This window comes from Juglans regia, chromosome 9 (assembly GCF_001411555.2).
Source record: "Juglans regia cultivar Chandler chromosome 9, Walnut 2.0, whole genome shotgun sequence".
NCBI lineage: Eukaryota > Viridiplantae > Streptophyta > Magnoliopsida > Fagales > Juglandaceae > Juglans > Juglans regia.
This window is the reverse complement of record NC_049909.1, coordinates 8,974,936-9,000,557: the sequence shown is the minus strand read 5'-3', so window position 1 is coordinate 9,000,557 and position 25,622 is coordinate 8,974,936. Positions and strand designations below refer to the sequence as shown.

Genomic DNA, 25,622 nt, shown 5'->3' with positions numbered 1-25,622 from the left:
CATATGCAAATGGTTTTAACCACAAAATGAATATGTATAAAATATTTTAAATTTATAAAAACACCTATATATATAAATGTACACGCAACCGCAGTAACGATATATTTTTAAAATCTAAACCTTCAATCTTATCCAAGTCAATTTGTAAAGTCCACATCAAGAGTCTACAGAAATTAAAATCTCAATAGTCATGAAATCAGTTCTAAAAATCTACAAAATCCAACACCTCAAATTCCATAAAACATCTTTCCTAAAGCCTAAAGATTCAAATGCCTCTAATACCAACAAGATTTTTCCTTGCAGTCCGCAAAATTCTAAACATCAAAACTGAAAATTATTTCCTAAAGTTCCTAATAAACCCAAAACCCCATATACTATAGTCTATAGAACTTCAAACCTGTATTTCGGTCAAACTTATGTCAACTACAAAATCTAAACTTAAATCATATCCAAGTCATGTCCTACACCTTACAAAATTAGCTTACCGGATCTAAAACCTGAAATATTATAAAAATCATTTCATAGAATCTACAAAATCTAAATAATCAAATTTCTATACCTCCAATCTGAAATTACTTCTTAAAACCCACAGATATGTAAACCTCATATGTTTATAGTCGGCAGAACCTCAAACCTCCAATTTCATCAAACTCCTTATTATAGTATGCAGAATCTCAAACATGTCTCTGATACCAACTGTAACGCCCCAGTCCCGCAGGAGTCGAAGGGTTACTTCCTATCACTAACACTCACATTTCAACAATATAATTAGACTTCAAATTCTCAATATCATAAAGACATTTCGATCCAAACTAATTTCCTCAATATAACCAATTTTTCAAAATACCAAGTCATCATAACACAATTACATTTCATAATAAATATCGCCAATACCCATCAAAAACTTTCTATACTTAGTCCACTACTCTTAAATCATCTTACCCAAAGCTTCAAAATCTTGATCCCCAGCTAAAATATCCAAAATCATCTGAAAATTATTGTGGAGATAAGGGGTGAGTTATCAACAACTTAGCAAGCAGAGAGCATATACTAGCATGTAAACATGAGCATTTATAACGTTCAATATGCAGAACAAAACATTTTCTTTCAGAATGCAGAAACAACTTATTTACTTTTGGAATGCATAAATAAAACTTGGTACAAAACATCAAAGCGAAATTTTCAAAAAAATAAACTTATTCCCAAAAAGAAATTACATTAGCATATCCAAACTGAAACATTATATTCATATCATCTCATAGCATCACATCGAGAAAAATACCATGTTTAACCCCTGTGGTAGGGTTATAAACCACCATTATACCTGTGGCTGGGCCGTATACCATGTTTCACCCCGTGGTAGGATTATAAACCACCATTATACCCATGGTTGGGCCGTATACTATGTTTCACCCCCGTGGTAGGGTTATAAACCACCATTATACCATGCAACTAGGGATGTCGTGGGCTATGCAAGTGCTAAAACCTTAGATATCATCAAAAATCATATCCTGGAACTCGCAGAAATCACCGATCTTAAATCTCATCAAAATCACTTTTAAAGTATGTACCATCTCTAAACCTCAAACATCCTATTCAGTCCATAAAATCTGAGGAATCTCAAATCTCCAAAGTTTCGAACTCGACAACAACCAGCCATCCTGAGATCTTAACCTCAGTTAAACGTTCTAGGGAAAGAAAATAAAATATGTATAGAAAAAATATAAATACCAACTAAAATATTTAAAAAAAAAAGTTAAAATAAATAAATAAATCTATAAATCAATAAAATCTTGAACTTGTTTTAACCATTCTTAGTCATTTCTTTAATTAACTCATATAGTCTTTCCTACCATATACATATCATTTCTCTAGACTCCCTTACATCTTTAGAAACTAACCTCAAAAATCTAAACCTTAAATTAATATTATAAAGATTATCTCCTATAGTCCACAAAGTAAGCTTGTCGGATCTAAAATCCCTAAACCTAAAAATCTCAAAACTCAATCTTAAAGTCTGCAAAATATAAAACATTAAGTATCCACATAATCATCTCTTATTCTTTTAAAATTCTACTCCTCAAATCTGAAGTTTCTTCCTAAACCCACAGATATCAAAACCTCCAAGGTTTATAGTATGCAAAATTCAAACCTGTCTCAGATACCAACTGTAACGCTCCGATCCCAGAGGTCCGAAGAGTTAACTCTTAATACCTAAAATCAACTTAAATAGTACAACTATAAAATCCAGAAAAATCCAATAAAATATTAATCAATTTAATCAATCCAAATATCTAAGTTCCTCCATGGGGACAATAAAGAAAATCTCAATAACATATGTAACGCCCCGGTCCCGCACGGGTCGGAGAGTTACTTTTTAGCACTTAAACTCACATTCCAACAATATAAAAATAGACTCCAAATTCCCAATATCATTTAGAAAATTCGATTCAATCTAATTTCTTCAATATAACCAATTTTTCAAAATGTCAAGTCATCACAACACAATAAAATTTCTTAATAAAATACGACAATACTCATAAAAAACTTCTTATGCTTGAACCACTACACTTAAATCATCTCACCCAATGTCTCATAATCTTGATCATCAGCTGAACCATCATAATATCTGAAAAATATTGTGGAGATAAGGGGGTGAGTTATCAACAACTCAGTAAGCAGAGAGCATATACTAGCATGTAAACATGAGCATTTATAAAGTTCGGTATGCAGAACAAGACATTTACTTTCAGAATGCAAAAACAACAAATTTTCTTTTAGAATGCAGAAACAACATATTTTCTTTCAGAATGCATAAACAAAACTTGTTACAAAATATCGGGGCGAAATTTTCAGAAAAACAAACTTGTTCCCAAAAGAAAATCCATTGGCATTTCCAAACTGAAACATTATATAATCATATCATCTCTTAGCATCACATCGGGACAAATACCATGTTTAACCCTCATGGTAGGGTTATAAACAACCATTATACCCGTGGCTGGGCCGTATACTAGAAAACAGAACAGATATCATCGGAATCAGATCACCATCATATAAAGAATCAGAACTTCATGTCAAGGTTTTCAGATGACACATCATATCAAAACAAAATACTTAATAGCTTTAGATCACTTCACATGTTCGAGATAAACATCAAAATATTTTCATTTGTTCATAACAAAACTTTTAGATTTTCATATTCGCTCTTTTGCATAGTTCAGAAACAAAATACACAAAACTAGCTTATGTCTACACCAGTCATGACAAAAAAAACACTTTCTCTTATATTGAATTTATGCATATGCAGAATAAACATCTGAGGTCGTTTTTTAGATTTCTTTTCAAAAACAAACATGCCTATTTTCAAAGTCAACCTCATTTAAGTTCTTTTATGCAAAACTAGTATATAAACCCCGCTTACCTGGACTTCTTAGCTTTTTCAGAATTTTCCTCAAAGATGTCAAACAATAATTAAGCGTCACCTATAAAATAACCACGTGATTCTCATAAATTTTCAATTAATCACGTATTACAATATATAAGCCTAAACTCCTAAAATAACCTATTTAATTCCTCAAAACCTAAAATCTCATAATCTCGAATTATAAAACATCGCTTTCTAAAATCATCAATATTGACTTAATAACCTTGACTAAAACATTTAAAAGTTGACCTATTTATTATTGAAAACAAACCATAAAGTTTAATACTAGATAATATAATTATCCCAAAGTATTTTAAAATAAACCAAAACTATTTTTGAATAGACTAAAACAAATCTAAAGTGTAAAAATAACATTACACCAATATTATTTACTCTTAACATAAATATTTACTTAATAACATGTTAAAATATTTAAATGATTTTTCTGTAAGCACAAATAAAATAGAGTACACTAATACATATTTAAAAGTTTAAAGCATGCCAATACAGCTTGTACTCAAAGGGTAAAGATGTAACTTACCTCAAATAATATATGCTTGACCAACTATACGGTAAGCTTTGCTATTTGAAAACATGCTCATACTACGTGAGGTAATTTACGAAGCAGAGGCACACCATGAGAGAAGGGAACGTGCGACAACGTATGGAGCTGGCTGAGGTTGGCGGTGGTGGGTGTGGCGCTCGGTGCGGTGGAAGGTGGTGAACTCGGTGGAACAGAGAGAGAGAGAGAGAGAACAACAAGGGGAGAGAGAGCGAGGGCAGCGCGAACGTGCTTGCGATAGCTGGGCCAGGCTGTTTCCAGTGGAGGCTTGCGGTGGTGAAGGTCATGCAGGGGTTGATTAGGGGGTTGAGAACATGGAGGCTAGGCTTCAAAGGAGGTGATGGCGTGGAGGATAGGGGGTTGTCTGTGGTGCAACTACTCTGTTTTGGGGAGGAAAAATAGGGGAAATCCGTGGTTTGCAATAGAGGCTGCGAGAGGCGTTGGGCGGAGGCTTCGCGTGGCTGGGCACGGTGGCTTATGGTTCTACGAGGGGCTGGGCAAAGGACAGAGGCTTCCGTCATGCAGGGGGAAGCTTGCATGGGGTGGTTTCCGTTCGGCTGCGTGCACAAGGGCACTAGTTTTTCTGATGCAGCAACACTTGGAAAATGACGCCAAGTTGCATCTCGGCAGTCTCGTTTGTGGCAGTGGAGTGGTGGTTGGTTGCAGTCTGTACTGAGGTTCACGATGGGGGTGGTCTTTTTCCTAGTGGCTTAGAACCAGGCTGGAGGGTGGTGCTGCTTGCAAAGAGGAGTGGTTGGATGGTAGCGTCCGTTGGAGGTTGCTGGGTAACTCGGGTTCACGCAGGCAGTAACTGGTTTGTGGTGGATTTCCAGGTGCCTTCCGACTTGGTGCGGAGGAGATAGAAAATAAAAATAAAAATAAAAATAAAGGTAGAGAGCATCGATCTTCAAGGTGAAGTTTATTGAGAAACCAAAACGCACGGGAAAAGGGTGGTTACATGCATGGGGGCAACGGTTACATGCAGTTCCCGTGCTTGATGCGGGGAACTTCTTGTACGTGGGCATGAGGAACGGATGAGTGAGAAGAGAATGGTTGGGAGTAAATAATAAAATAAATAAATAAATATGTATATTGATTGCAAGCTCTATGCTAGACCCGGGTGTCACATTCTCCTCCCCTTAAAAAAAATTTCGGGCTCGAAATTTGTTAATACCACAAGCAAATCCTAGATATTTATCAGCTACAACCATTCCGTACCTACTCCAAACATCCATCATTTTGTCGAAGCTAATATTTCAAATTCTAACTCTCCAATATTGTCGATCATATTTTTCCATACTTCCCTAGCCATACACTTTCGCGCATACTGCAATTCCAAGTCTAAACTATAAACCTTAATAATGCAATTAAAGACCAAAATAATAAATTCCAAAATCTCCACCTAATATGAAACCACAATAAATAACGAAAAAAAAAACTCTCAAATTATCACTCACCAAAACCACGCTTCCGCTGCTCACTCTAACAACTTATAGTCCTAAAAATATTGAATCTCATACATCGGTAAAGAACTAACCTCCACATTTAACCAGTCCATACACTTTTCTGATTTAACTTGCAAAGACTCCAACGTGTATGTAGACTCTAATACACCAATATCACAAGTCTAAATCTTCAGTTCCTAATCAAAATCCGTTCCACGAAGTCAACCTAAAATCTAAACCTTAAAAACCTATCAGAATTATTTTCTATAGTCCACAGAATATGCCTACCGAAATTAAATCTCAAATGTCATAAGAATTGTTTCCTTAAAATATGCAAAATCTAAAACCTCAGATTTTGTGGAACTCATTCCATAGGTCTGCAAGTGCTAAAACCATACATATCATCAAAAATCATATCCTGAAACCCGCAGAATTCTACGACCTAACATCTTCTCAAAATCATTTTTAAAGTATGTATCATCTCTTAACCTCAAGCCTCCAAATATTCAGTCCATAAAATCTGAAGAATCTCAAATCTCCAAAGTTTCGAACTCGACGATGAGCAGTCATCGTGAGATCTTAAACTCAGCTAAACGTCCTAGGGAAAGAAAACAAAATATGTATAAACAAAATATAAATACCAACTAAAATATTTAAAAACAAGTAAAATAAATAAATAAATGAATCGGTGAAATCTTGAACTTGTTTTAACCATTCTTAGCCATTTCTTTAATCAGCTCATATAGCTCTTCCTACCATCTATAATTATAAACTCGACATCGCTCTAAACTCCCGTACATCTTTAGAATCTAAACCACAAAAATCTAAACCTTGAATTAATCTTATAAAAATTATCTCCTATAGTCCACAAAGTAAGCTTGTCGGATCTAAAAATCCCTAAAAATCCAAAATCCCAAAACTCAATCATAAAGTCTGCAAAATCTAAAACCTTAACTATCCACATAATCATCTTTTATTCTTTAAAAAATTCTAAACCCCAAATCTGAAATTTCTTCCTAGTTTATAGTATGCAGAATTCCAACCCAAATATCCACATGATCATCCTTAAATTCCTCAAGTTCCTACACTGAAATCTTTACATCCTATGAACCCACAGAAATCTAAACCTCCAAGGTCTATAGTATGCAGAATTCAAACCTGGCTCTGATACCAACTGTAACGCCCCGGTACCTCACGGGTCGAAGAGTTACTTCTTAGCCCTTAATCTCACATTCCAACAATATAAAAATAGACTCCAAATTCCCAATATCATTTAGAAAATTCGATTCAATCTAATTTCCTCAATATAACCAATTTTTCAAAATGCCAAGTCATCACAATACAATAAAATTTCTTAATAAAATACAACAATACTCATAAAAAATTTCTTATGCTTGAACCACTACACTTAAATCATCTCACCCAATGCCTCATAATCTTGATCATCAGCTGAACCATCATAATATCTGAAAAATATTGTAGAGATAAGGGGGTGAGTTATCAACAACTCAGTAAGCAGAGAGCATATACTAGCATGTAAACATGAGCATTTATAAAGTTCGGTATGCAGAATAAGACATTTACTTTCAGAATGCAGAAACAAAAAATTTTCTTTTAGAATGCAGAAACAACATATTTTCTTTCAGAATGCATAAACAAAACTTGTTACAAAACATCGGGGCGAAATTTTCAAAAAAACCAACTTGTTCCCAAAAAGAAAATCCATTGGCATTTCCAAACTGAAACATTATAATCATATTATCTCTTAGCATCACATCGGGACAAATACCATGTTTAACCCTCATGGTAGGGTTATAAGCCACCATTATACCCGTGGCTGGGCCATATTCCATGTTTCACCCCGTGGTAGGGTTATAAACCACCATTAGGCACTTATTCCACTCCAATCATCACAGCTGCTAAAACTTCCTACTCTTGTTCTCCAGCTGAAGCATCAAAATTATCTGAAAAATATATGGAGATAAGTGGTGAGTTATCAACAGCTTAGTAAGCAGAGGACATATACTAGTGTGTAAACATGAGCATTTACAGAAATCATAATACAGAACAAAACATTTTCATTTTTAGAGTGCAAAAGCAAGACATGTTATCAAAATGTCAAAGGGATGATTCAGAAATAATTTCATTCAAAAATATCCTTCGGCATAGCATAAATGATCATCATCATCATCAGAACATCATATCAGAAAAGAAGCCATGTATAACCCCCGTGGTAGGGTTGTGCATCTGCGGATAGCCAAGCAGAACATAAATCACTCTGTCACCAAGGTGTGCACTCAAAATAGAGACCACTACTATAACTCATGGCAGGGTCGTATCCACTATTAATACACGTGGTTGGGCCATATCCACTATTATTACCCGTGGTTGGGCCGTATCCACTATTGTAACACGTGGTTGGGCTTTATGCCACTATTATCACCCGTGGCAGGGCCGTAACTGAACAGAGCAGAAACAGAATCAAATTCAGAATCAGAGAGTCATGCCAAAGGTTTTCAGAATTCACGTCTTATCCAAACAGTGTACTGAACAAAATCTTCAGAACAAAACAAAATCATATTACAACATAATTTATGCAAAAATTTCATATTCGCTGTCTTTTTCAAGGTTCATAAATAGAATGTCAAAAATAAGTTCTTGTCTACACCAGTCATGATGGAAAATACTTTCTTCTTAAACAGAATCTCATGAGTAACGCAGAACAAATAACTGAGATAGTTCAAATTTCTTTTCAAAATTAAATATGTATATTTTTCAAAAATAACCTCAGCTCATTTTATTTTAGTGCAAAGTCTAGTACAGGGACCCCGCTTACCTGGACTTAGCTTTTTCGGAATTTCCTTCAAAATGTCAAATAATAATTAATCGTCACGTATAAAATAATCACGTAATTCTCGTAAATTTTCAATTAATCTCATATTTTGCTATTTAATCCTAAGCTTCTAAAATAACCTATTTAATTCCTCAAAACCTAAAATTCTCATAATCCCAAAATATATCACCCCTTTCTAAAATCACCAATGTCCATTTGATAACTTCGACTAAAAACATTTAAAAGTCTAACTTATTTATTAATGAAAACAACTTATAAACTTTAATACTAGATAATATGATTATCCCAAAATATTTTAAAGCAAACCAAAACTAGTTTTTAAATAGACTAAATCATATCTAAAGTGTAAAAACAACATTACTCCAATATTATTTACTCTTAAAATAAATCTTTACTTGAATGACATGTTAAAATGCTTAAGTGATTTTCTGTTATCATAATTATATAAGAGTGTACCAATATATAATAAAAATTTTAAAGCACATTAATATAACATGTAGTAAAAGGGCACTAATGTAATTTCCTTCATTTCTTTGAAAACCAATAAAAACCTACGGAAAACAAATAATTTGCATGGCAGGGGCTTACTCACGGAGGAATCACGTGGCAGCGTGCGACGCAGTGAGGGGCTAGAAGGTTAGTGACGTAGCGGTGGTGATCTCGGCGGAGCACTGGAAGCAAGAGAGAATAACACGGTGAGGGAGACGGAAAGTGAGGGAGAGACGAAGAAAGAGAGAACGAAGACTCACCGTGATGCAGCGAGGCGTGCGACAGTCTGGGACTGGGCGTCGACCAGAGCAGCATCCAATCACAGGTGGCTTGGGCGTCAGCATCGCTTGTAGCTACGGCAATAGGTGGGGTGGTGGCTTATGGGTGGTGAGTTGGTTGAGCCATGACTGCTCTGTTTCGGTTGTCTAAAACAGGGGAGTTTCATGGCATGCAACGGAGGCTACGGGAGGCGTTGGATAGCGGCTTCGTGTGGCTGGGCATGGTGGTGGGGTCTGGACAGAGGTTTTCGTGGGGTGGATGAACCGGCGGCAACTATGTGGAGGTGTTGATTCGCTGTTGACCGTGCATGTGTGCTGCTCAAGGTTGCTGAGGTTGCCCGAATGATGAACATTCCCAACGCAACAGTTTGTTGCTGCGACTGCTAGGTGTTGGTTCTCGGTTGTGCAAGGCTACGACGAAAGCTGGTAGCTTGCGGAGGAACTACCATTGCTTACAGCAACAAGGAAAACCCGAGAGGAGCTTGAGACGCTCTCGTTCGGGCTTCCGTGAAGGTCTTGGACGGAAACGGAGTGCAAAGTTTGATTTTTTTTTTCCTGGTCGACGGTCACACACTGCTGTGAGCACGGAAGGGAAATCTAGGTGGCTGTCGGTTTCACGTGGGGATGGAGGCTGGGGCTTGCGATTCTGCAACAGGGGGAAGCCGTGGCTGGCTATGCTTGGCTGGCAACAACCGAGTTTCGACAGTGGGAAACCGAGAGGAGAGGGGAAAAAAAAAGAACGGCTATACTATGTTTTTTTTTTGTCGAGGATGAAGAATGTGTGAATATATGGATGGATGACAAAAGAAACCCTAGAGATGAGGGAGTAATGTGCATGTGCATGGAGTGGAATCCTAAGTTCCCACGGGCTTGAGCTTCTGGCCCATTTCAAAAATATTTGGGTCCAAGTATAGTAGTAAATAAAAATAAATAAATAAATGAAATGACTATTTTTTAATATTTGGGCCTTAAACCAAAAATCTATAATATTCCAACTTGTCTCTTAAAAAATATTTATAGGCCCATATAAATATTCGACAAATCAACTAGCTTTTCATACGCATAAATTCAGAAATTTTAGAAAGCATCTTGGTGCTGATCTCGGGTGTTACATTCTCCCTCCCTTAAAAAAATTCCGTCCACGAAATTTGCTAGTACCACAAGCAAGACCTAAATATTTTTCCGCTACAACGATTCCATACCTACCCCATTTGTTAATCATAATGTCGAACCTAATTAATATTCCAAAATTGCTGACCCCAATATTCCAACTTCTAACCCTCCAATATTGATGATCATATTCTCCCATATTTTCTCTAGCCATTCACGATCTCGTACACTACAATTTCAAGTCTAAAATATGAACCTCAATAATACAATTAAAGACCCAAAAATAAATTTCAAATTCTCCACCTAATATAAAACCTCAATAAATAACGAAATAAACTCTCAAACTATCATATCACCAAAACCATGCTTCCGCTGCGCACCCTAACAACTTGTAGTCCTAAACACTTTCTATCTCAAATCAAGTACATCTGAAAAGAACTAACCTTCACATTTAACCAGTCCATACACTTTTCAGATTTAATTTTGCAAAGTCTCCCAACGTGTACATAGACTCTAATACATCAATATCACAAGTCTAAACCTCTAGTTCCTAATCAAAACTCGTTCCACGAAGTCAACCTAAAATCTAAACCTTAAAACCTGTCAAAATTATTTCCTACAGTCAACAGAATATGCCTACCTAAATTAAAATCTCAAATGTCATAAGAATTGTTTCCTTGAATTATGCAAAATCTAAAATCTCAGATGTCACGGAACTCATTCCATAGGTCCGTAAGTGCTAAAACCTTAGATATCATCAAAAATCATATCCTGGAACTCGCAGAAATCAACGATCTTAAATCTCATCAAAATCACTTTTAAAGTATGTACCATCTCTAAACCTCAAACCTCTCCATAAAATCTGAGGAATCTCAAATCTCCAAAGTTTCGAACACGATGACAACCAGCCATCCTGAGATCTTAACCTCAGTTAAACGTTCTAGGGAAAGAAATCAAAATATGTATAGAAAAAATATAAATACCAACTAAACCTCTTGGACGGCAATGAGGTGCAAAGTTTGATTTTTTTTTTTCCTGGTGGACGGTCACGCACGATTGTGAGCATGGAAGGGAAATCTAGGTGGCTGTCGGTTTCACGTGGGGATGGAGGTTGGGGCTTGTGATTCTACAATAGGGGGAAGCCATGGCTGGCTACGCTTGGCTGGGCAACAACCGAGTTTCGACAGTGGGAAATCGAGAGGAAAGGGGGAAAAAAAACAAGAACGGCTATACTAGGTTTTTTTTTGTCGAGGATGAAGAACGTGTGAATATATGGATGGATGACAAAAGAAACCCTAGAGATGAGGGTGTAACGTGCATGTGCATAGAGTGAAATCCTAAGTTCCCCCGAGCTTGAGCTTCTGGCCCATTTCAAAAATATTTGGGTCCAAGTATAGTAGTAAATAAAAATAAATAAATAAATGAAATTACTCTTTTTAATATTTGGGCCTTAAACCAAAACTCTACAATATTCCAAGTTGTCTCTTAAAAAATATTTATAGGCCCATATAAATATTTGACAAATCAACTAGCTTTTCATATGCATAAATTCAGAAATTTTAGAAAGCATCTTGGTGCTGATCTCGAGTGTTACAGAACTAATATGGAAAGTAGGGCAATGCTAGGGTTGGCCGAATGATGTATGTGAAAGTGGAGGCTGTGTATTTCAGCTAAGGCAAGGTGTTTGGAGGGAACAATTTATGGTAAGTTGACAAATTTATGAAAATGGTGACAAACACTACGGTTGTTGAGTATGTGGTATGAAATGGATCAAATGAGCAATGGAATGGATGTACACCAAGAACAAATGAAGAACGCGATGAACAAGTGATAAATAATCAAGAACAAAGTGAACAAAATATGATCAATTCAACTATGATTCACGAATTGCACATAGATAAAATAAACCTCTTTATTGATGAATTTGAAAATAACAAAGAGAACAACAACTTGGATTCACGAATTACACCAAGTTGCAAGAACAATATAGATTGAACCATACCTATTCACGAATTGCAAGGTGTGATCCTCTCTTAGGGTATTCACGTATTGCACCCCAAATAGCCCAAGTGCCTTAGTACTGAATGGTGATCTCAAGAACAAAATAGTCTACCCACTAGAGAATTTGCCAAAAGATGGTAAAGCCTAAGGGTCCTATTTATAAGGATTACAACTTGGAAACTCCTAATAGGTCCTTTGAAAAATAAATAATTAAATAATAAATAATAATAATAAATAATATGGTTGGCATGGGCCAAGTTAACCCATGGCATGCATGAGCCTATGGGTGGCCTACGTTGGCCCATGGCACGGGCCATGGGCATGGCTGGCATGGCTAACATGGCTATTGGCATGTGGTTGACATGCCCATGAAGCTGCTGTGGGGTTGTCCAATCTTGTCATGACATGGCTAGTGGCTTGACTATGGGTCACAAAACATGGAGTCCTACTAGCTCTGGAGATCTCAGTTTGAGAGGGGGAGCGAGAGGAACTGGAGAGGGGATGCATTTCGCTTTATCTCCTGATGTGCGGTCACATAGAAGTTCCAATGGAAAGCCTACGTGCACTCACCCATTGGAGGGCTGTTTTTTGGTGGAGGACGGATGGACTGCTTAGAAGATTTACTCTATAAAAATCAGGACTTTCTTCTTTCTCTTTTTTTCTCCCACAATAATTTCAGGATTTTTTGCTGAGCATATGTTGGACATGCTAGTAGTAACCGTTTGAAAGCAGAACTCAAATTGGAAACCCGATCTCGGCTGGCTAAGGAGTTGAGCTTGAATATATTCTTCTTCAGGTTGGTTAATCGACTCAAATGGGCAAACTTCAAAGCAATAGACCAAGCTAGAATCAACCATGAGTAGCTTGTTATTTCCTTGTTCGGTCATTCTAGGACTGAATCTAAGATTTTCTTAAATTTTTGTTTGAGTTTGAGGGTTTAAGTGGAAGAGAGATAAATATAAAAAATGGGTCCTATAATATTAATTGAGCATATTAGCTTGAAAACTTTGGAATCTTTCTTGGAAGGGTATAGTTATACCATAAATCAGGGAATTTATGTACTTGATAGCTAGATTCCTAGATGAAATTTCTGCAAGTCTATAGTGTATAGGAGGCCCAACAGCCATTCAAATAGGCAACCAAAATCCAGGTAAGAGCCATGCAGTATGATTCTCTAGATACAAAAGATTAACCCCATTTCAAAGGGGGAGATTTTTATTGCTCATACAGGCTAACATTACATGATTACATCATATTAGTAAGGGATATCTATACCACTTATTCCCAGTAAGTTTCAATTTATTCACCAACAACCAGACAGATGTTGTATGGAGCAGATAAACAACGAACTTGACATGAAATCTGGAGCAAGCCAATTTTACAAGATGATCGAAAAGCTGAGGAAGAAAAAACACATTGGGGGATTTTCCACTCCGAGCAAGCAAGGGCAACAACTTAAACCTGTGGTACTGCATTATCGAATTATTTTGGAGCAGAAGATCATACTACACGGTTATAATACGAATCAACAGGCTGTGAGATTCACTCTTCACCAAAGAAACCATGTCTCGGCTTCAGGACATCTGTCACCACAAAAATGGATGAGTGCAAGAGAATCACAGGTTATATGAAAAGTCGTCAATGATGACAGAATAGAGGACTTGCACCCTTATTTCCCCTTAAATATTCAGAGTACAGGCAAATCCAAAGTTGTCTGTACTATTTGACTGTGTTTATTGTAACCACTCCAGCAACATGATCTTTGTTTGAATGCTAATAACTAGAATACAAGTTATCAGCTCTACTGCATTAATGCTGGTGACTTCATCAATATTGACGAGTTAAAAACCAGAATAAAGGTTCCTTATTGGCACGACTTATACTAGCTTTTAACTGTACATGATTAGAAATAGTGTGTATGTTCTTTATCATCAACGGCTGCTGCAATCAATGGCATGTTTAGAATCACTAACCTTTCAGTTTATACTCCTGTCGTCAACTGTTCAAGCTGAGGCACTCCAATTTTAAGCAATTTGGTGAACTACAGAACAGATCAGGACATATTAAAATAGCATTAAAAAATGTCTTTAAAAATGCTGATGATTGATGCAAAGGGATTTGCTATTAACGTTGCTAGTGTTCTACACATGACACCCATAAACATACCTGAGAGATCTTGAGTTCCAGTTCATCCCACTCTAAAGATGGATTGCTTCCCTTAACTATCCCTGTTCCTGCATACATCAATGCGCCAAGACCCTGGGATCCAAATTGGTCAGCACTAGGACGTTGTAGTAGGTTCTTAAGGCAGTTACCATTAATATCTCAAAAGAGAGGTAGAAAACAATAATAGGTCTGATTTGGCTCACCTTTTCCACCAATGCTGACCTGATGCCTACAGCAAACTCACTCTCTCCTCCGCTAAACCAACCAACTGGTCCAGCATACATTCCTCGATCAAATGCCTCTGAAAACATGCATAGATCTTCCATTAATAAGGTATTTATTGAGGTTCAGGAAATATTGAGCAGCAAAAACATTGGGTTCTTTATCAGATGAGATATATGGTGTCTAATCAGTCTCTGAGTATTGTCAAATAAGGGATGAACAATCAAGTTATATATAAGTTGGTTTTGTACTGCTGAAACAATCAGATTGAGCTTCCAGTAATCCTGTTTTAGCTGCTTTGTTTTAAGGAAAATTTTGCAGTACCAATCCTTTCCTTTTGGAAACTGTATTCGTGTTTTCATAGCAGGAGGACCCCCAAAATTCTTCTCTTGGAGTCTGCATGCATCTGTTTTACCTTTTCGCTCTTTTAAGTCCAATGATATAATGATAAAGTACTTGTTTTTGGTCTGAGGCACATGATTCAACTCCAAGTGGTCCAACTTACTCTACATTTTTCAACAGAGTTATGCAATCCAAATAAATTGAGGCACCTAGGGTCTGGGACTTAGAACAGAATAATTATAAATTTAGGATCCTTGTCCCAACACTACAGCAACAACCAACGGTCCAACATGCCACCTTGAAGAACATTCTATATATACGGCAACCACCAGCACATGATCAACTGTCAGTCATTATCACAACTCTCAACTACCACCCCTTTGAACCCCCACCATTAAGTCAACCTTATTTGTAAAAACGAAATTTTCACTCCATAACTAACACACTCAATCCATTGCCACTGCAAAAAAATTATTTATTTACAGTTAATTATTTTTAACAAAATGATTATTTCTTATTAAAATGAGTATATTTTCATTACAAACAGTACTTCTCATTATAAAAAAATATCATAAATTCCGATTTTTCTTATAATGTGCTTCTCAATAGGCTGTAAAGATTTTTGAATGTATTATTGGACGTGCATCAGAAAAAATATAATTATAATAATAACAATTATATAGCACCTACCATTTTCTGCAATAAAAACCCGTGCCTCTTCTCTTGGGAATCCGCAGACTGCTGGAGTTGGGTGTAGAGAAGCTAAGACGTCAAACTGGCAAGCAAAGATATATAGAATAAAAAAATTCTGTAAATTGAATCTGAATCAGTAATCAAACTTCTAAGAGATGAAAAGGAAACATATTATTTTGGATACAGAATTTTTTTTTTATTTTTTTATTTTTTTCTTTACCTCATCATCTTCACTTGTTAATTTGGCGGCCAATTTGGCATATAAATGCTGGACTCTTTTCAGTTTCCTTATCACTTTCTCTGGTTCAACTACTACCCCATTGCCTACAGCCTGCAAAAGAGAATCGAGTCAGAATAATTTAAGATGTCTGAAAGCACTTTGACAATCTGTTAATTACCTATATAATAATTAATCTAATCATCAATTTGTAAGTTTATTTTTATGTAATCTCTTTGTGTCTGTAATATATAGTTATCTTTATACAAACTCCAATCTTCTATTACCTATATAATTCCTCATCTTTGCATTCTATATATTGAGCCCGGGCCCTTAATATTATTTCATTCTATTTTTTATTTTACTTTATAAAGAACTTATATATATATATATATATATATATATCTATAAGATCAAGATCATCAGTTTCAAAAGTAAACTTACCTCTAGGTTTTTCTTTATGGTTTCTCGCACTATAGTAAACTCAAGATGGTCCTTGGGGCTGCAAAATCAGTAACAAGTGACATGATAAAATTAATATCAACTTATTTCTCGAGAAAAGAAAAAAAAAAAAAAAAGAATTAAATTCATGTGTGGGTTATGGGGTAATAATAACCTAGAAAGTAAGTCAAGTTCCACTTGAAGATCATGAGACATTGATCCACCTCTAGCACGGGTTGCAGCCAAAGCCTCGCTACAAATGCTAAGATTTTTTCTGTGAAATAGTCGCTCCGGCTATAATTCACAAATTAGGAAATAAAAGTAAGTACTCAGACAAAGGCAAGAAATTAATCAAGTCCAAGGATTTTGAACGTGAAAATTAATGATATTATTTCTCACCCATTAAAGGGCACAATTAAAGCATATAAATCTCTAAATTAATTGATATTGTACGTATAATTAAGAAAGATAATGATCAAGATATATACCGTATTTCCAATAAACGCCGGTGATTTAGGTGGCTGTAGACAAAACTGATATGAATTGTCCTTTTCAACCTGCAGTAATGACGTTGTATAAGATAATATTTTTGTTAAAAAAAAAAAAAAAAGGAGAGGAAAAGATCATGCATTAATATCGAATGAGAATGATCATAAGAAAACATCACAAGTACCTGCAAACATGCTAACCATGTTGTAGGGTCAATATCTGTAGCAGTCACCACCCGGCTGCTTCGTGCTAGCACAACCTTCATTTTCAGGGTAAGATAATTTATTCATTATTAACAGTATCAAAGAGAATTAAAACAAAGAAGGCAGCTACAAGCTGGACTAAACTCTAAAGATATATACATATATATATATATATATATGCTGCTTCTTATTATTAAGAAAATGGGAATTATCATTCCCAATATTCCTTCAGAAATAAGATTAGATTTTACCATATGATTCCTTTGTTTAGTGAGAAGTACTAAGTATTTGTTAGAATTAGATCAAGTTTTTAAAATACCCACTTGAATTTAAGGGAAAAACCAACCAAATTATTTTTCAAGGGGTGCGGCTACTATGCCAACAACCACTGGGCGGCCGCCTAGCGTAAATTTTTTTTTTCTCTTTTTTTCACATTTTTTTAACATATTTAAATACATTTAAAAAATAAAAAAAATACATCAATACACTTAAAATCACTTCCTTAATTACTAAGTAAAAAAAATAAAAAAATAAAAATTTTGACCAGCGATCAAATGGAGGTGTCAACTTGAGGAGACAAAGTAGATTTTCTCTTTTTCAAGAACCTCAAAATTAATTCTATATATAGAAAATCTATTTTTTTTTAAAAAAAAAATGTTGGCCGGCCGCCGTATCCGAAATTTAATTTGGACCAGTACCCCCTCGGGAAGTGCACCACCATGTGGCTTGCGCACCGCTGATTTCTTCTCAGCCGCGGGCAGCTAGGGTGGCAAGGCCTCTCGATCCATGATGCCATTAGGAGTAAGAGCAATGCTACACAACCTCCCATTTTCCACACACCATATTTTTTTAAAATTTTTAAATTTTTTAATATTTCTTTTTGAATTTATTTTTTTAAAACTAATTCAATTTTCTATTCATTATTTATATATTAAATATTTGATAAAAGAAAAAAATAATAAAAATTAAAAAAAAATGTGGTGTGTGGAGGTTGTGTGAATAGTAGAAGGTTGTGTAATTTTTTGGTTAGGAGTATACTGGTTAGGCCAACCCCATGGCCCCAAGGGTGGTCACATAGATTATGAAATCCGTGCTTATTTAAAAAATATTTGAAAGAAAAGTAAGAAGAAATTGCAATTGGCACTGAGGGCATATATACCCAGTAATCAAACCTAGCTAGGCGGGATAGTACCACTAACATCCTTCGATATTAGCAGTAGAAGTAGGTTAAACTAGTGGAACAAACATATTCAATAGATTTTACTTATCACTAGTGTAAATTGAATTTTTTTATTTTTCTTTCAAATATATTTTAAAAATAAAAAATACACTATTTCACTAATGATCACTTCTTTAATCATTAAAAAAATAAAATACTCGATAACTTTGAGAAGAAAAAATCATCCAAATATCATTTTCATAACGGTTATTTCATTCAAAAATTTTATTTCATACTGATCCAATTAAGTGGCGGAGCCTAATTAAAAGAAAAAATATAAACACATCATTTTTTTACGACATTTTATATAATAATATTTTAAAATGAGAGATTATTTTTATAAAATACCTTATAAAACTAACATCATTTTATAATATATTATGAAATAAATTATTAAATATGTTGTGTATCGTTACTAAATCGAAAGGGCGCTTATAAAGAGAATCTCGGCTAAGAGATTAATACACAGTACGTACGTACCTTTGTCAGTTCAGAATTTGTTCTGTCGATTTGCTGCAAAACTCTGTTAACGGTAAGTTCCCAATATTTCTTGGAGGGACTATGGGTCTTGCTCACTATGAACGTGTTTGGACTTTGGTTTCGCATGTTTACCACAAATGAAGAAACCTGCATGCATGCGCGCACCATATTTACATATATATATATATATATTTATAATATATCATATATATATATATATATATTGCATTTCTAGAATGTATAAACGTACAAGATATATATATATATATATTATATACATGTATATATTGGACCCACCTGGCCCATCGTAGCCTGAAGTGCATCAATAGCCTTTTCCCAAGTCAGTGAAAGGGATTCGTCCCATGCAACAGTGGTGGCCAGCATTGAGCTTCCTTCAAGCTCATCAAGCTCAACCTAAAGTACGCATTTAAATATCATTATATATATATATATATAATATATTGTACAGAATCATGTTAATACAAGAACTAATAAGCAGCAGATCCAGATCAGAAAATAATGTAAAAGAAAAGTCGTGAAACCAAAACAACTGGGTTAAGTTCTTGATGATGATCTCTACCTGAGGAACTGTAAAGTAAAAGGATCCAAAACCCTCCCATTCCGGCGATATGTTAGACCTCGCATCAAAACGAATAGCCCCATAAGCACGGATTAAAGGGTTCTTTTCCGAGAGGAACCTGATTCAGACACGTGAGAAACATCAAGTTAGGAATATTATCGTGAGCTGGCTGCATGCATAATGTGTTTCCAAATCCCATAATAAAACCATTCCAGTACAAATTTTCTTTTTCATTTTTACCTTCTAATGGATTTCCAATCGTTATAGGAGAAAGGGTGGATATCCCGAAAGAAGACTGCGGAGCCCACGCCAGCAACGCTGACCAAACCCTTTGTTCCGGCCTTCTCCTTTGAGCTGCCGTTTCCATTATCAGCAGGATTGAAGACATCGGAAGATCCAACCGTACGGCCGGAAAAGTAACAGCGAGAAAGCTGGAGACTGTTCTGGGCATGGAGCCAATCGATTGCGTCAATCTGTTGCTGGATTGGCACCTTCACTCAAAACAACAAAAGGTGGAACCGTTAGCTTTAGCTCCTTTGAGCCATACCCCAAATTATTATATTATATAATATTATTTATATATATATATATAATATTTTTATTTCTGAGGTGAAAGCTGATTTAAGATCTGTCCCGCTACTCACCCATTAAATTATGCTTTTGAGATTTTAGAGGGCAAAATCACTGATTCATACCATTTTTCATATTAAGATTTGTAATCACCAATAAAAACTAATGCTACGTACTATGATGACAAGGACTTAAATGATAGCCTCCTAAAATGTATTTCAGTATAAGTGTGACTGGAGATGATAAAATCTAGTATAAGTACGTTAATTGTTATGATATTTAATTAATGCCGTTGATAGATGATACAGGTCATGATAAAGATGACCTGCCATTTACTGATCATGGTGCAATATATGCTGATCGAGTTGGAACAGAGTCGACAAGGAAAATGATTGGGTGACTCGATCCTAAATGTGTACTCCAAATGTCATGTATTTTAATTATTTTTAATAATTAAGGATTTGATTATTAGTGAATTTTTCTTTTACTTTCTATTAATTAAGAATGTTTAAAAAATATTTAAAATAAAATAAAAAAGTACAATTACATTATAGGTCATATTTGGAGTACATGTGCACGTATGAAAGTCATCGTCGACAATAGAAGTACTAGCAACAATGTTTTGGGGACAAGCTGTTCATGAACAGGCCTGCAGCTTTCCACCTGCCTTTTGGGATAAGAAAAGTTTCTCCCTCCATATTGCAGACCGATCGATCGAGACCAACCGGACATAATATCAGAAAGTACGTACTGTGGTTATAAATATTATTACCTCGAGACGTATAACTCCGGATGAAGATGGAGGTGGATGGGATTTGAGCTGGTAAATGGCAGAGTTGAGCCTGTCCATGGCCAATGCAGGTGATGGAACTGTTGGAAGTGTACGCGTTTCAATGGTTTCTACAGGGAGTCCGTGGTCTCCTTGGCAACCATTCATCGACATTGAACATGGCTTGTATCTCTGCATTCAAATTAAGCTAGTTAAGAGTTTTGTAACCCTTCATATATTACATTAAATGTATACATAAAGATCGAGATGATGATGTTCATAATCATGAAAAGCTCAGCAGTGGCCGGTGGCTTACACGACGAGAGAAACAGACAGTTTGCCTACTTCTTGAAGTTGGTGTGGCGGCATAGATGCTGCATTTTCTTGTCGATTGTGGGTCGATCAGGCGTGCAAGGAACTGCCCAGATGCACTAGCAGTCGCCATGTGAAATGGCACAGAAAGTGAGAGAGAGAGAGAGAGAGAGAGAGAGTGTGGAGGAGAGGAGAGGAGCCCCTCCAAATTCCTATGGTGGTGGTCTTGGAGTTGATGATATCAGTATAATTCAGACGTCCGGGACATTTATAGGGCAGAGGGAGCATGGGTCAGGATCCTCTGCAGCACCTGGAGGTTTTCCCGGATGTTTTAGTTGTCATAATCGTAGCCGTTCGTTTTCATTCATCCGTTTTGATTGCTCCTCGATCCGTTAGATCACAAGGGGTTTTTTAAATCCCACGTGAATCACGTGATCCACATCTGGGCGAATCTTCTTTGCAATTTTTGTCAAGAAATATTAACGGAGACGTAACAGATCCATTCCCCGCCGTCCTTTTTATTTTTTATTGTTCTTTTAAAAAATATATTAGAAATAATATTTATAATATAGAATGGCACACTCTTTCTGAAACAAATAAATAAATATGTGATTTACGTTAAAAAAATTAATTTTTTAATAATAAACTCTATTTAATTTCAAAAAATATATATAATACTTACACACCCATCACTATATCTAGTATTACTTATCATATATACAACCACTTGAATTATTAAACAATTGCTATGTTATATTTTGGGAGACATTAATATCATTCCAAACTAACAGTGGAAATAAATAAGTTCACAACGTGATTATAAAATGAAAAATGATATATATACAATTACATTTTAATTAAGAATTATTTTTTATAAAATAATTTATAGAAATAAATTTATCTTAAATAAATATCATCAATTTAAATATGTTTATATAAAAAATTATAAAAATAATTATAGTCAACATGCCTCTAGCATAATCATATTGTCATGAAGTGGGTTTGAGCACAGATAATAAAAAAAGAAAAAAATATATTAATTATAATTTTTTTCAGCATCTTCTCATCATCTCATTATGTAGTATTAGATGATAGGTTCAGAAGTGAAATATAATAAATAATATCTAATCATCTAATGTCACATCATAAAATGATGAGAAAATGATAAAAATTGAAATGATAAGTAACATTACTCATAAAAAAAATCAATCAATATGTTATATTAATACAGATTATATGTTTTTATTATCAGAATGCTACTCTACTTTCAACAAATGTTATTTTTATTGATTATGACATGATGATTGAGGGTAACTTCAACATTTTCATGATCATAGGATTGGACGAATGTACCAATTTGAAATCAATTCAATTGGCTTCATAGAGATTGTTTTGTGATTGTTTTTTCAAAAATACACTCTAAAGATCACCCCTTGCAAATTAAACAATCCTAGTGACCATTTGATGAATTTACCAAAAATTAACAAAATTGTATTCAAAAAATCAATTTTTTACTTTAGTTTTTAATTCTAGTGTTTTTAGTTTTTATATTTTAAACTTGTAGGTTTTAGTTTTAATTTAGAAAAAAAAAAAATTTGAATCTTATTTTATTTTCTCTAATTTAGCTTATAAAGCTTCTTTTTTTGTCAGCTTTCAGTATTTTTTTCTAATATGGTTTTCTACTATGTTTTTTTTTTTTTTTGCATTATTGAGGGAACATCTTTTAGGCTTTCTAGGCTTTCTAAAAAGCTCATTTATATTGATCATCCACGTTTCTACTATCATTGTTCCTCAATTAAGTAATGTACATTCACCTATTTAATATAATATTATATCACTGATTTAACGGCGCCGTTGATAGACGGCCGCGGGAAGAAACATTTCTTCTAGATCTACACGTACACGATCCTCAGAATCAGTTATCACAACCCATAACTTCTTTCCTGAATTTCTTGCCACATCAACGAGTGTATTAATCTGGGCAAACCCCCACCACTCTAATTTTATTTTTTATTTTTATTTTTGAAATGTGTGTAAGTCGCAATGTTTTTTTAATGATGTGGCATAATGGTCTATGGATACTCAATCGTCATGTACAGCTAGCATGGTGTGCCATGAAATGAATAACTCTCAATGTTATTTAAACATTTTAAATGATGTGACACCATATATACTGCTATAGTCACGTGAATTATATATGAACAAATTTGGATTATAAATTGGATACTTCTATTTTCATTTGGACATAGTGAGATACCATTTTCATGATCAAATTTTACTTATAAGTGTACCCAATACATAAAATATTTCAATAGAGTAGAACTTCTAATTTAGTATCAACTATCTATAAAGACGGCCGATCATTGATAGATACGTGTTAAGAATATGATATAAATAATTAAATTTATTTATTTTCATTAGTTTAATTTTTTTGGACAATTAGTCATTTTATATATGAAAATAAGTGATTTTGAGTTCGAACCCTAACACTATGCTTTGTTTCATTTATTTAAATATTTGATGCGTATAATATATATCCATTCAATTAACACTACAAGAGATTGCATTTTTTGGGATGAAAAATTTCCGTCTCTATTTCGTCTCAAAAGGTCTGTCTCAAAATATTTTTGAAGACAAAATTTGAATTTCATAAAAAAATACTTTTAGGGAAAAAAACTGGCGAAATTGGTCGAAAGCGCTCGAATGAGAATATTCTTTTGGGATGAAACGTTTTCGTCCCAAAATATCTTTCGAATGGAACATGTACTATTCAAACAGTCGGGTATCTGTTCGAACTTAAACGAAATTTGATTCAAACGAATTTATTTTGATCCTATTCGAATGGAGGGAGTGTTCGAACAGTTTATCATGTCTGTTCAAATAGATATATTTATGTTCGAACAAAAATAATTTAATCAAACACGATTTATATACATTCGAATTAAAACATATGTTCAAATGGGAAGTTCAATAGTTTTGTTTGAACGGTGTATGGTACATTCAAATGATGAAAAATGTGTTCGAACAATCTATTATTTGTTCAAATGTTCAAACATGAAGTCTATTCGGACAAAATTGAAGGTTCTCAAGTCATTTGAATGGTTTTGATTGGTAGTTCGAAGAAAAGCTAAAATGTGTTTGAAGGGTAATAAATTGTATTCTACTGTCAAACGGTACTCATGCTACAATAAACTGTAAATTCAAATATGAAATTAATATTAAATTGCATCAAGTTAGAATAATAAAAAGACAACTAAAAAAAATAAGTTCTAGGATTGTGGTGGTATAGAGTTTTGGGACATCAAACATCCTGTCTTTTCCAGTCGTGTGAAATCTATATCCACACACCAAACATCCTGAGTATTGAATGGCCCGCCTTGACGGACCATGTGTCAAAACATACAATTCACATGAGATTTCTTCTGAATTATCACTATATTTCGATACAAACTACATCAATAAATTTTATTCTAGTTATATCAGTGTTAAATAGAAACAAAATCTACTTTAGTGGTATGAAATTCGTAGATAGTAAGATATTTTTTTAATTATACCGTCTATTCAAACCACGAGGTGAACTCATATTCGTGCTTATTTTCGACGTTAGTTACACCTTCCAAGCGAAGTAATTGTATATGTTCACTACACATGTTCAAGTTAGCAATTAATTTGTATCAAGTTATATTATATTCCATGACTTTTAATTTATTTTGATACGCACATATCTCTAACCTCAAGTAGTTGTCAATCTTTGCACAGTTATTCAATATATATTATTGGGCTCTATCAAATTCTCGTCCACATAGGTCACAACCCCCTTGTGTGCCTATGAGATGTATGGTTTGAGAAAATACAGAAAATGATGAATTAACTCACATTTGTCGACCTTTATAATTTCGATTATGTCTTATGAATCTGGTATTAACCCCACGAAAATATATAGAACAATATGTATGTCATTCAATATCAATGTATGACTCTATAATTGAACCTTCCGGACGAGCCTTATTTCCCACAGATTGCTTAAGTTTTTTCAAAAACCATTCAATAAGATACATCCATCTATATTAGACCAGACCAGCAACTAAAGCCTCACGAGGTAGGTGCACAACCAAATGAACGATTACATCAAAGAATAAAGGTGGATACAAACTCTTCAATTTGCATAATATCACTGTAATGTCAGCTTCCATCTTTACTAATGCATCAACTTTCAACATTATATTGCAAATATCCCTAGAAAATCTCCCAAATTCTGTCAGAGCTATACGAACATCTCGAGTAAGCTTTCCACGGACACCAACTAGCAACAAACACTGCAAAACTACATGACGGTCGTGACTTTTAGAGCCAGTTATCTTCTAATCATGGGTTCGCACACATCTTGATAAGTTCGAAGCATAGCCATCAGGTAATTTGATTGTTATGAGCCACTAACATAATTTTTTTCTCTCTCATCATTTGACAATGTATACCAACCAAGAGGCATATAAGTTGACTACCCATTATCTTGCAAATGCAACTCCCTTCTTATCCCCAACTGCTTTAAATCTTTATGAGAGTTAGTTGTATATTTTTTCTTTTCTTCTATAGAGTGCCCAGTATATTCTCGCATATATTTTTTTTAATGTGCATAACATCTAGATTATAGCGCAATGTCAAGGTAGACCAGAATGACAACTCAAAGAATGCTTTTTTTGTCCAATTCAACTCCACTAGTTGTTGTTTCCTCTTTCGAGCTATTGCATCCTTC

General features: G+C 34.7%; 1 protein-coding gene across 1 annotated transcript; it reads right to left on the bottom strand.

The window, feature by feature from the left end:
• Positions 1-13,345: 13,345 nt before the first annotated feature.
• Positions 13,346-21,105, bottom strand: LOC108985474 (isochorismate synthase 2, chloroplastic-like). The gene is made up of 16 exons (XM_018957783.2): positions 20,874-21,105; positions 20,561-20,749; positions 19,459-19,709; positions 19,219-19,336; positions 18,936-19,052; positions 18,639-18,785; positions 16,921-16,995; positions 16,736-16,804; positions 16,423-16,541; positions 16,251-16,308; positions 15,810-15,920; positions 15,587-15,671; positions 14,536-14,633; positions 14,333-14,425; positions 14,140-14,207; positions 13,346-13,749 (listed from the first exon to the last, which is right to left on the bottom strand). Exons 1-15 carry the CDS (start codon positions 21,000-21,002, stop codon positions 14,148-14,150), a joined length of 1,719 nt encoding a protein of 572 aa, XP_018813328.1. The 5' UTR covers positions 21,003-21,105; the 3' UTR covers positions 13,346-13,749; positions 14,140-14,147.
• Positions 21,106-25,622: the final 4,517 nt, after the last annotated feature.